General features: G+C 35.2%; 1 protein-coding gene and 1 pseudogene across 1 annotated transcript; one reads left to right on the top strand and one right to left on the bottom strand.

The window, feature by feature from the left end:
• The first annotated feature begins 5,008 nt into the window (after positions 1 to 5,008).
• LOC120130222 lies at positions 5,009 to 9,773 on the top strand. The gene is made up of 4 exons (XM_039147506.1): positions 5,009 to 5,213; positions 5,962 to 6,117; positions 6,208 to 8,706; positions 9,047 to 9,773. The coding sequence occupies exons 3-4, from the start codon at positions 6,288 to 6,290 to the stop codon at positions 9,061 to 9,063; spliced, it is 2,436 nt and encodes an 811-aa protein (XP_039003437.1). The 5' UTR covers positions 5,009 to 5,213; positions 5,962 to 6,117; positions 6,208 to 6,287; the 3' UTR covers positions 9,064 to 9,773.
• On the bottom strand, positions 9,501 to 13,077 carry LOC120130188 (annotated as a pseudogene).
• Positions 13,078 to 13,498: the final 421 nt, after the last annotated feature.

The raw sequence follows: 13,498 nt of genomic DNA, 5'->3' as shown, positions 1-13,498 counted from the left end.
TATGGTCCAATTTGCCGTATTCGAGATTGGATTAGATGTGGAGACATAAAAGGAATTAGGATAAATCCTCCTTGTGATATGTTTCAAGAGTCAAATCAGAACAGACTCTACTCTCTTAATTCATCCCTGCTGAGTCAGGCATATCTACATCTACACTCTTCAAAGATGATAGATTCATTCTTCAAAGATGATAGATTCTCTTTTCAAAGATGATAGATTCTCTTTTTAAAGATGATAGATTCCTTTTTCAAAGATGAAAGCTTTATTGGATTTCTACACAAGTCCAGACAAAGAAAGCCGGTGTTACCAAAGACAAAATGGGACATCAAAGTCATAGTTCTGACTACGGCAAGAGTTCCATAAATGAAACATTTCTTCTGAGACTTAAATGAAGTTAAGAAGACGCAAAGATACAAGTTGATCAGATGATTCTACAGAAATGCAAGCTTGATATTATAAGTTTCTACACTGATATCCAGAGGTAACCCTGGCAATAAATGATGAATTGAAGGAAGACCAAGTTCACCACTTTGAAGTCAAATGAAGATTGCATCAACATTCATGCATTCATAAGAATATCATTTACACAATAGACGATGCATTACATTGATACATCTGAGTGCATTCAAACATAAAGTTTTACAGATCTTCAGAAGAACAAGAAGATTCATGGTAAAAAATACCTTACACAAAGAAGGTATTCAAAACCACAAATACATGAATCATACAAACATCTGAAGAAGAGATGGACGCAATCCACAAAAATGAGCATTATCTTCATATTGGGTCATGTCACCCAATCAACATGTTATTTCAAAAAACAGAATGAGAAAACGATTTTCATAGTTTCTCATTTTATCTTTTCTAAAATGAAATTGTTGAAAAGTAAGAAAACGATTTTTTTAGTTTTTTTACTTAGTAAACTATTTCTAACAGCCTTATCTTGAGATTGGGGCATGTTAACCAATCAACATGTTATTTTGAAAAATAATGAGAAAACGATTTCCATAGTTTCTCATTCAATCTTTTCTAAAAATGAAATTGTTGAAAAGTAAGAAAACGATTTTCATAGTTTCTTACTTAGTAAACTATTTCCCACATCTGTAAGTCCTTCAGTGCATGATGTTTCCAAAAAGCCTTCGGGAGCTTTTTGATGTTTTCAAACCTTCGGGTCATCTGTAAGTCCTGCAGTGCATGATGTTTCCAAAAAACCTTCGGGAGCTTTTTAATGTTTTCAAAGCCTTCGGGTCATCTGTAAGTCCTGCAGTGCATGATGTTTCCAAAAAGCCTTCGGGAGCTTTTTGATGTTTTCAAACCTTCGGGTCATCTGTAAGTCCTGCAGTGCATGATGTTTCCAAAAAGCCTTCGGGAGCTTTTTGATGTTTTAAAGCCTTAGGGTCATCTGTAAGTCCTGCAGTGCATGATGTTTCCAAAAAGCCTTCGAGAGCTTTTTGATGTTTTCAAAGCCTTAGGGTCATCTGTAAGTCCTGCAGTGCATGATGTTTCCAAAAAGCCTTCGGGGGCTTTTTGATATTTTCAAAACCCTTCAGTGCATGATGTTTTTAAGACCTCTGGAATGATGCTTTCAACATTTCAGTCTTACTCAAAAGAAGTCAAATGAAAAATTATTGTTTTTTTTCGTCTTTGCTCTATTCTTGTTAACACAAGAATGAGCAAAGAGGGGCAACTGTAAACACTAATTTTTCATTTTACTTAAATCATTATTAAAATTATTATTATTATTATTAAATATTATTATTATATTATATATATTATATTATTATTAAATAATTATTACAAGCCCAAATACATCATAAGCCCATAACCCTAAACCCATTTACAAAGGCCATTTACAGTTGGCCCAAACCAGAGGAAAACCCTAAAACATTTAGAGTTTTCAGCTAGGGTTTCATCATCCTAGCAACCAGCCGCCTCAACTCACAGCCGTTGGATCTGGCTTTGATCCAACGGCCCAGATGGTTCCCGCAAAGGAAGCCCTAGGGTTTCCTAACCCTAGGTTATCATCCGCCGCCTCCAGAAATCCTCAGCCGCCACCGTTGATTCCAGAAGGCCACACGTCTGTTGCCGACGCTCCACCAGTGCCAAAGCCACCTCGAAGAAGCCTCCAGAAGCTCTGTTGCCACAACACCGACCGTCCACGTCGCCTCTATGGTGAGTCACCAGCATAGCTTTGGTGACTCACCGAGCTTATTCATCCTTCAGACCGGTCCGACGAGAGCCACACTAAGGATATAAAGCCACCACTACACCTGCGAGAAAAGGGGACAGCCACAGACAGTAAGCAAGAACGGAGAAAATCAAGACAACAACTCACAGCAAGCAAAGAAGAGAGTAAGAACAGAAAAAAAGAAGAAGGAAAACAAAAAACAAACCACAAAACAAAAGAAAAGAGTGAGAGAAACTTACCGAGGAAGACATCACCTCGATCGGAGTCACCACCGGCCTCCAAGCGTAACCAAAAACCTTCGAAAACCGAAGGTATTTTCCTAGATTTGCTTCGATTTGGAGCTATTTAAGAGAAAGGAACACCGGAACCGTCATTAGGACGGTCCGATCTACATTCTGGTATAAAAATAAAATTTTCCGGCCACCGGATGCGGTGACCGGCGGCGGAGATAACGACCTTGTGGCGGCCGACTGGCGACCAGATTCCCTCCGGTGAGGGAACCTAGAGAAAAGCCAGAGAAATGCTTCTCTCTGTTTTAGAGAGAAAATGAGAAAGAGAGAAATGAGGAAGCTTGGCCCTTCGGGCCAGGCGTTTAGGGTATTTATACCCCTTCCCAAACGACGCCGTTTTGGGGAGGGGTATCTGTGTAATTTCATAAAGGTTAAACCCTTTCCGCAGCCATCCTAATTTGTAATCCTTACATTTTAGTCACTGAACCCAATTCTAGATCTTTATAATTCGGTTCTTTAATTTTAATTATTTTAATCCTTTATATTAAATAATATATTTAGGGTAAATATCATATTTAGTCCTTTAATTTTAATAATTAATATTTTAATCCCGAGTACATATTTTTAATTTATTTTAATCTGATATTCGAATTTTATATAATTTTATTTTAGTCACCAAATTAATAAATAAGGAGAATAGCATGTTTAATCCCTATAATTTTAAATAATTAATCACAAATTAGGTATTTAATTCTATTAAGTTCTAATTTAGTCACTAATTTCAATTTTTATTTATTTTTTTACAAGTTTTATATATAGTTTTAATTTTATTATTTATATGTTTACTCTTAATTATTATTACTATTATTATTATTATTATTTAGTCATAAATATATATATTTATCTAATAAATAATATTTATTTATTTATTAAAAACTTATTTAATTATTTTTAACCTATTTTAATCATGTTTTAATATTTATTATTTTCAATATTAAGAAAGGGCAGTCTTAAAACAACTGGATGTCCATTTTCTGATATTTTTAAATAAATAAATATTTTTATTTTTTAAATCATATATTAATTATTTTAATTATATATTTTTTAATATCGAAAAAAATAGCTGTCTTAAGGCACCTAGAAGCCCTTTTCTGATATTTTTAAATAAATAAATATTTTATTTATAAATATATAAATTAATATTTTCCATAATTATAATTTTTAAATAATATGATTATAAATTAAATATATTTTGAATTTTTAAATTTTTAATAATAGAGACAATTTATAGTTAAAAAGTACCAATTTTGGGCGTTGTAGGGGTGTTAATCCTTCCCTAAACGTAACCGACCACGAATCCCTTTTTATTATTAAAAAGAACGAATTTTTGGTTAAAACGCAGATCAGTTTATCTTTTAATCGATGTTTTGTTAAAAACTCTTTTAAAGGATGATTTTTAGGTATTCGACCTACCTGATCCAAAAGGCCGATGGCGACTCCCAAATTATTTAAAAAAAACCATTTATTCACATTACTTTTCCCGCCAAATAAATATTTCGTGCCCGGACGAAAATAGGGCACAACACGATTAATGTCAAAGTTTGAATGTAACTCATTTCATGAGGCTTGGAATTACCTCCATAACTGCTTGATTTTATAATCATTGTATAATTAATTTCTTTATTGAATATGAAAATTAATATATTTTCATAAAGAAATCACATTTCGCATATACTAGCATGCTAGAATATATCAAAACATCCAAAATTTCATTGCAAAACACACAATAACATATCTTATCATTTAAGATGCTAGTCAATGCTCAATTAAGAGTCGAAATCATAATTTAAGTATTTTACACATAGTGCCTACATAAAACGAATTCACATAACACAAAAAACAAATAAATACTCCATTTTGACTACACTAACTTAATCTAAACTTACGAAGTTCCTCGGATTGATAGATTATTTAAAGAATTTGGTTATCTACTTTTCCTTTGAGGTTTCAATAATTTTTACTCTTTAAAACATATAAACACAAATTAAAGACATTTGGTGTAGGCTATCCTCAATGCAATGATGATCACAAATGCTTTGCTTAGGAGGACAAAACAACTTCTTACGAGGGAGTGGAAGGTTCGTGTTGAGCACATGCACATATATCATCAAGGCAACTATAGGACAAATGCGACGTTGAATATATTATGGGATTCCACATTTTTTTTTTGCAATGATATGATGTAGCTTTAACAGCGATAGGCGAGGATCTACAAGCAATAAGATGGCCAATTAACGTTATTTTGTAATTTAATATTTTTTATTAGGTAGAGAGGTATTACGTTCTAATACAAATGTCGAGATTCAAATCTATCATGATTAGATAATATAAATATCCTTAATCACTCAATCAATTAATTGATCTCAATTTAGTATTTTATTTTCATTACCATAAATATATACACGATTTTCATATCGAACGACCCAAATCCAATTAAAAACAAACTTAGGCCCAAGCTCAATACTTGATCAATGTCAATAAGTTAGGGTTTGGATTTCAAACTAACGAAACAAATCAATAAAGGCAAACACACAAGATCAATGCACTTGGGGAGTTGTCTCTCAAAAGAATTTCAAGCCTCTTCTTTTCTTCTCAACTTTCGCTCCTAACCCAAATTTTTTCCCTCTTTTTCTTGTTCATTTTGAATTTTTTTCCCTCTCACTCTATACACCCACTAGTTCTATCTACCCAATTACTTTAAGAAATTGCTTCACATTTATTACTACCTTTTCAATGTAAGTTTCTTTGCGGTTGTTCTAGTATCTGATTCCGATCTTTATTTCCTTCTTTTGATGATTTTCAAAGTCTCCTGCACTTTGGGTTTTGGTGGGTATGACTGTCTTTTTAAACCCTTTTTCCCCAATCTGGGTTTGCATTATTTCTTCGTTAAATTGTTTAGTATATATTCTATGCTGTTTTTTCAATGGTTAAGTCATAGATGGATTTTTGTTGTCGTTTGTTTTTGGGTTTTTTCATCTTCTTTTGGGTGAACGTAATTTGGATTTTATGGTTTCTGGGGGTTTTGGTTGGTTCATGAGAAAACGGGAAAGTGGACAAGTATGGTATCTGCTTGATATTTTATCTAAACTGCTAAGAATTAATCAAATCTACTAGCTGATATTTTGTTCTCTTTTATTTGTTTTTCTGGTGCCAATGTACATGAATGCATGTTAAAAGTCGGACTGATTTTGCTCTGCACTTGTATCCTTTTTCTAGCTTGTATCAACTACTAAGCAGAATATATACTTGTTATGTGTGTGGTGTTTTGTTCATATTTTTCTGGGTTCTCTCTTATATCCATCTTAATCTTAACTTAATTTCTTGTTAATATGGTTGTTTGGTTGCTATGATTTTGTGGCATTTTTCTTTGACGTTGACCGATATGTTTTGGTTGACATGTTTAGTTACCTTGAGGCTCTAATCCTAATAACTTTTAGTAATGGGCCAATGGCTTTACTAGTTATCTTTCGAATTTTGTTGCAGGCTCTACACTTTAAATTCTTAGCTTGTGTGAGCATTGGGATTTTACGCGAGCCTGGCTGCTAGGAATTGTTCAGCGTTGAAGGCTTGTCTTTGCGTCTCATTTAAATGTATTGACTACTGAGACTAGCTGATGTTTTGGTGATTGTTTCTAGAATGGTGGGTGTCTGGTGTGAATTGTTTCAAATTTAGGCTTTAGTTGAGAATTATTGGATATTTTTGACTAGTTGTTTGGTTGCATTGGTGCAGGTTGAATATTTTGGATGATAGTGGTCTAAAGGTAGATAGGTTCAGAAATCCAAGTGTTCAGTCTTTATGTCGTATCAGCCATGGAATGTAACAAAGAGGAGGCGATCCGAGCAAAGGTAATCGCTGAACAGAAGATGCAAAATGGTGATTTCGATGCTGCAAAGAAGTTTGCATTGAGGGCACAGAAATTGTTCCCTGAGCTTGACAACATAACCCAATTGTTGGCAGTTTGTAATGTTCACTATTTTGCAAAACACAACATATACGGGTCAGAAAAGGATTGGTATGGGATTCTTCAAACCGAACAGTTAGCTGATGAGAGTTTAATCAAGAAGCAGTTTAGAAAGCTTGCACTATTGCTTCATCCAGACAAGAATAAATTTCCTGGTGCTGAGGCTGCTTTTAAGCTAATTGGGGAAGCAAACAGAGTACTTTCAGACCAAATGGCTCGTTCACAATATGATTTGAAGTGTAGAGCCTCAGTGAAAACTATACCAAAGCCAACTTCTCACCCATCAAATAGGGCATCCTCTGTCTATAGTCAGTCTGGTTTTGCTAACAACTACAAGAATTGTGCATCAAATTTCACTGCTTCAAACGTCTATCAGCAAGCACATCATCTAAAATTTTGGACCCTCTGCAGTGTTTGTGGTTTCAAGTTCCAGTGCGACAAAGATTTTGTGAACAGGATGTTCCGTTGTCTTTCATGCGGATCTATCTTCATTGCCCATGACTTGGGTCTTCAGGGATACTCTTGGAATCAGTTCTCCAATCAGGTCCCGTGTAACTCATCTTCGCATTACAATAGTGGCAAGCCTTCTGATGTGCACGTCCCACATAAATTTGCCGGGTCTGCTCCCATTCCAAAGGCAGGAAGCTTTCAGGTTGGTGGTTTTAAGAAACAAGAGAAAGTAGGGGTTAAAATGCACCAGTCTAAGGAGGGGTTCACAGATCTGAAAGTAGATGAGAGTTCAAACATGAAAGATAGAAAGAAAGGTGTTGAAAAGCATAAGCCCACTGCTGCAAAGCCGAAGGAATCAGGAACTTCAAGAAATGCCAAGCAGAAGAGAGGGTGGAAGTCAGTAGAAGAGTCTGATGGAAGTTGTGAAACTGGCAGTGGAATCAAAGGTGAAAATGTGGTTTGTAAGGAAGATTGCAATAATAATAATAGGGCAAATTCAAACTTGAATGGAGGCAATCCTTCTAGGAGATCTTCAAGGCAAAAACAACCCATTTCTTATGAGGAAAAAATGGCAGATGATGATGATGATTTTGCAAGCCCATGTAAAAAATCTAAGATAAGGACACCACCCAATGCCAATGAGGGAAAGGTGGATGATGAGGTAATGAAAAAGGATAATTCCGGTGGCTTTACAACTGCTGCAGATGTATATAAGAAAGAAGTCAAACAGAAAGCAAGTGCCCCTCCTGAAGATGACGTCATGAGAAACAAAAGGAAAACTGGAGAGTCTAAAGGGAAGGAGGAGGAAACTGTTATACTTGATAAAAATAAAGTGCACCAGTTTGATAGTGGTTTAGAGTCAAGTAGAGATATGAATCCATCTCCTCGGGAACTTGAATACCCTGATCCTGAGTTCACTGATTTCGATAAGTACAGGTTGGAGAACATTTTTGCTGTTAATCAAGTCTGGGCTATATATGACACATTGGATGGCATGCCAAGATTTTACGCACAGGTGAAGAAGGTGTACCATCCTGGTTTCAAGCTACAAATTACTTGGCTAGAGGCTGACCCGGATGAGGAAAAACAGCAGAACTGGGTCTATCTGGATCTGCCTGTTTCTTGTGGCAAGTACCGCAATGGCTCATCAGAGGCATGTGTAGATCATCTGATGTTCTCCCATCGGATTGACCCCATTAAACTTTCCAGTAAATGCTTTTTTGTTTATCCTCGGAAAGGGGAAATTTGGGCTCTCTTCAAAGATTGGGATGTTAAATGGATTTCAGAACCAGAAAAGCATAAACCACCATACCAGTATGATTTTGTGGAGGTTCTCACTGATTTTGATGAGGAAGTTGGCATTGGGGTTGCTCATTTGGGTAAAGTGGAAGGGTTTGTCAGTATTTTCCGACAAACTGAACGTGATGGAGTTATCTCATTTCAGATTTTATCATGTGAGCTTTATAGATTTTCACATCGAGTTCCCTCATTCAGAATGACTGGTAATGAAAGAAAAGATATACCTGTGGGATCTTTTGAGTTGGATCCTGCTTCTCTTCCTACATACCTTTTTGAGCTGGTTGATTCTGGTGATATGAAGCCGAGTAATGAGGATGAACGTATCGAAGCTATAAGAGATTGCAAATTGACTCAGCCCAAAGGAAGTTCTATTTCAAATGATGCTGTGGAGGAGATGAACAACGAGAAAAAGTGTGAGAAAAATGATCACACCACAGATTTCCTAAAACTCCGTAGCTCACCAAGAGATTTGAGCAGCAGTCAAGCAAATGCTAGTCAAAATGACACTAGGGAAAATGGTAAGAATCATTCAGTTTCCAACAAAAAAGAAAAACATGGCATTTTTGGTAATACAGGAGATTCCTTGAATCCGCCTTTTGGTAACACGCGTTTACATGAGAGGGTTAGTGGTACAGATGATGTTACTAAAAGCTCTAGTGTCTTGACAACAATGTCTCCTGCACTCTAATACTTCAAATTTAGAGTGTTACGATTTTGCCCCTCTTAACCCGATTGATTTTGCCCCTCTTATGCTAGATATCTTGCATGGCCTTAACCATTAGCCATTTTCTTTTGGCCAAAATTGATGTTTAAGCCTTTCGAATATTGAACTAACGCACGTCTTTTTTTAATTTTCAGTTGCAAACTTGCAGTGATGATGATTTGAATTCTCATATGATCTGCATTAGGGCTCATCTTGCAGCTTCTATTTGGGGTGAAGTGAGTTGGTTTTTTCTCCATGTTTATTTGCATATGTAAATGCTTATCTGATGGTATACGTTCTATTTTTCTTATGGTTGACATTTTAATGGCCTTTGATTGGACTTGTGATGTCTCTTTTTATGTGCATGTTCATTATTTCTTTTTCTCCGTCATCTAAAATTTGAAAATGTAGCAAATATTAGAAGTTTCAAACATTATGCTGTTTGGTTTTTCCTTGATCCCATTCATGCCATGTAAATTTTGGTAAACAAAAGTGGATTAGGGCTAACTACATTGTTAATGAATTCAAGACTTGAAATGAACTTTTTCAAAGATCCTCATCAAGTCCTGGCCTAGATTAGGGCTATTAGAAGCTGAAGATGGATGAGGGTCATAATGGCAATGAGTCATAATGTGCAATGAGTGCTGCAACCAAACCAGCATTGCTTGCTATGCTTGGATCAGTGAACCACTGTTTGCCCCTTTCATTGGAGAAATCATCCAACCGATCTGGTCCAGCAACCATTGCTCCCAAAATTGTATTCGGATTTGGATATTACGAGTTCAGCCATCTGCTACCTTCGGCACAGGAGTGATATTGACCATCCCAAGGAATCGATGCCTTCGGCTGTGAACTCGTGTTGGATAGTGATCTACAAAGCCGATCATGTAGCTCATCTTCATCGGATTATCTCCTAGAATGTAATTAATCTGTATAAATGATACAATAAAGACTGCTGTTTTTGTTGCATTATTGCATGATTAGTTATTGCATACTTATAGAAAAATATAGGCTTGCCTTTGTAACATTTCCAAAAATAAACGACCATCGCTGTAATTCCAACCGGATCTGTGAATAAGTGTAAGGTAATCCTTGTATAATTTACCCAAGAAAGATGCCGTGGCTGCATGCTGGAGTGCTCCACCATTATCAGGCCTTAAGAGGATCAATCCACCTACCATTAAATCGTACAAGATAATTGATGATTAAATTTAGGCATGTAAACGAACAGAACTTTCAGTGAATTTTCATGAATCATTCGACGGGAAGTTCGTTTACGTTTGTTTATTTATTAAACGAACAAAAACATGAACAAGATTTTTTTCGTTTAATTAAATGAACGAATACGAACAGATGGCTCGTTCGTTCATTTACGTTCATGAACTTTCAATAATATGTTTGTTCATTTACGTTCGTTCGTTAATGTTCGTTTACTTTTGTTCATTTATGTTCGTTTACTTTCGTTCATTTATGTTTAGCCTAATATCTCTAGACCCATTTAAATTAATAAGGCCTATTAAATTTTAATCTGATACTCATTAATATTTTAAAATTTAATTAATTTTATATGTTTATTTTGGTTATTTATGTTCGCTTACGTTCGTTTATGTTCATTTATTATATTTATTTACGTTCGTACGTTTGTGTTCGTTTACATTCATTTATTGTGTTCGTTTATGTTTGTTTACATCCGTTCGTTTATATTCGTTCATTTGTGTTTGTTTATCATTTAAATGAACAAACATGAACGGACAGGAACAAGCTACATTCCTTAACGAACGAACACGAACAAGAAATTTTATGTTCGTTTATGTTTGTGTTTGTTCATTTGTTCGGTTAAAGTTAAACGAACGAACATGAACCCCCATTCGTGTTCGTTCGATTCATTTACATGCCTAATTAAATTAGTGTTAACTCGAATTCTTAACAAGTTGAAATGAGTTATTTAATACCTGATTTGAAAATCTCATGAGCAACTCGAAAAAGAATAATATATTTAGTTTTTATTTTATAAAATTAAATTATTAATAATATTAAAATTTACATGTTTTTTAAAAAATACAATGTAAGGCTTTCATGTAGTTGGCGTTAATGTTTGAATTCAAGTTTGAGCTTGAATCCAACTTAGGTTTGAGAATATTTTGAGTTTGAGTTTCAATTTCTTTGATTTCGAGTTAAGTTTGAAAATTTTAAGCTTTCGAGTTGAGTTGAGTTGAGCTTCACTTTTTTATTCCAAATCGAGTTAGACAATTTAAACTCAAGTGAATTTTCAAATGAAGTCGAACTCAAGAATATTCGAATTCGACTATGTTCGTTTACTGACCTTGATGAAACGACTCTACGAAGTATACATCCATGTTTTGTGCCTAATTGTAGGAATGAGACTCTGTATGAACATACCAGGCGTAATATTGAAGTATTTGTGTGAAAGATACGAACACATAAGCTGTTAAGTCATGTTGGAGGCTAATCCTAATGCCTTTTCATATGGAAATCCAATATCACGAAAGAAACGAAGCCTTGTAAACAAAACCTGCAAAACCAGAAAATAAGTTTAAAAGTCCTTGTAATGTATGTATGCACCTAGGGGTGTAAACGAGCCGAGTCGAGTTTGAGTATTGTTGAGCTCGACTCAACTCGAAAACTCTTAAATGAAGCTCGACTTGACTCGAAAACTCGCGAGCTTAAAATTTTCACTCGAAAACTCGCGAGCTTAAAATTTTCAAGCTCGACTTGAACTCGAAATGTTGAACTGAAGCTCGTGAGCAGCTCGAAAAGGCTCGAAATAAAAAACAAATCTTAAACTTAACTCGATTGAAGCCTCAACTTAAACTCGAACATGAACCTTAAATACATGAAATCTTACTGTATTTTAAAAAAAATCAATACATAAATATTAATATTATTAATAATTTATTTTAAAAAAATAAAATCTTAATATTTTATATTTTCGAGTTGCTCACGAACTTTACGAGTCGAATATCGAGTAGCTCGTTTCGGCTCGTTAAGAACTCGAGTCGAGTTCGAGCTCAAACTCAAGTCGAGTCCATTCGATCCGAGTATTTATCGAGCCTTGATCGAGTCGATATCAAGTAGCTCGAGATCTGTCTCGTCTCATTTACTGCCCTATATGCACCAAATACAAAAACCACATATATCATATCTTCCGTTTTAACTAATCCTAGTTAATATCCACTGTCTTGTTTGAATACTATTGAAGCTGCTAATAGTGCTGCAACGATTTCCTGCTAAATCAGAAGCTGTCTCGTTACAAACCGAGACAGGCCTCTCGTAGCTCATGTCTTCTGGCCTTTGCCATCAATTTACGTCGTTGGGGATTCGATTTTTCGTGTCGTTACCTGCACTTTCGACCTAAAGACACATCAGAGGACAGTCTCAAACGTTAATATTGTCACTGATGGTATTTTCAGGCAAATAATTTATGCAAATGCTTGCCTGTGAATACAACACCGTGGAGTTAGATTTTGCACTTGGAGGAACAAAGACCTTGAGCAAGTAATCATTGCCCCATTTGATAACATCTTTTATATGCTCGAGCTTGTCGATATCTGCATATTTTTGATGATATTCGATGACTGACCAGCTCAACACGGTGATGGTATAAGCTGTAGGGAAAGTGAACTTGATGTTGTTGCCGGAATCATAGAATCCACCCACAAGATCAGCAAGGATATTTCTTGAATTCCCATCCTGCAAACCCGAACTTGCTCGGAAATTTATCGGACTATTACTCGGATAACTCCCAGCTATAGAAGCGAAGGTGAAAAATGTTCCAACTGACATCAGAGAATGCTAATCAACGGCAAATTCAAGAGGATAAAATCACAAAGTCTTACACTTTTGCATCGAAGAATGTTAAAGCTCGGTTAACTACAAGAGTGAGATTGTTTGAATGTGGATGGTGATGGTTCTTTTGAGGCAAAAAATGCAGAAGCAGACCAAGTGTTAGGACAACAAACGCCAGAGCAAATGAAATATAAAGAAAACGCTTGTAATGTGTTTTATCGGCGATTACAAGCTCGAAATCGTATGATTTAAAGTAGGGAGAAGGAAGGGAAACATCCATGTCAGATTGTGAAGAGTTCCATTTGCTGGCTGAAGGAAGAAACCTGCCTGTCTCGGAGTCTTTTTCTGCATAGGCTACTGAGGTACTTGAGCTTGCCATGGTTGATGAAAAAAGATTGAGAGCAAGGTTTTATATTAAGGACGAATTTCAAAAATTGTAGGAGAAGATCAATTTATAAATTCAAATTCTAGAGGACGAATATAAATTGTTCATAAAAAATATATTAAAAAATATCTAAAATATATAATTAATTTTAATTTTTAAGAAGAATGATTACTCAAACCACCTTTTTGATCCATCCCTGCTACCGTACCATACCAAACCATGGGTGACTATTTCCTTCACTATAAAAAATGGAGTGAGAAATTGATCTACAAATAGACAAAGATTTAGAGAATTGATGGCAACGAAAATTAAGAAATTTTAACGGCATTTACAATGTAGGGTTGGCGGCTGTTTTGATAAAATGTCCATACTTGCTTATTTAACATCTTAATATATAAATCTAATACTTGTATAA

The sequence above is a fragment of the Hibiscus syriacus genome, unplaced genomic scaffold (genome assembly GCF_006381635.1).
Source record: "Hibiscus syriacus cultivar Baekdansim isolate YM2019G1 unplaced genomic scaffold, ASM638163v2 tig00110528_pilon, whole genome shotgun sequence".
Lineage (NCBI taxonomy): Eukaryota > Viridiplantae > Streptophyta > Magnoliopsida > Malvales > Malvaceae > Hibiscus > Hibiscus syriacus.
Note: the sequence above shows the minus strand (reverse complement) of the source record. Positions and strands in the feature narration are given on the sequence as shown.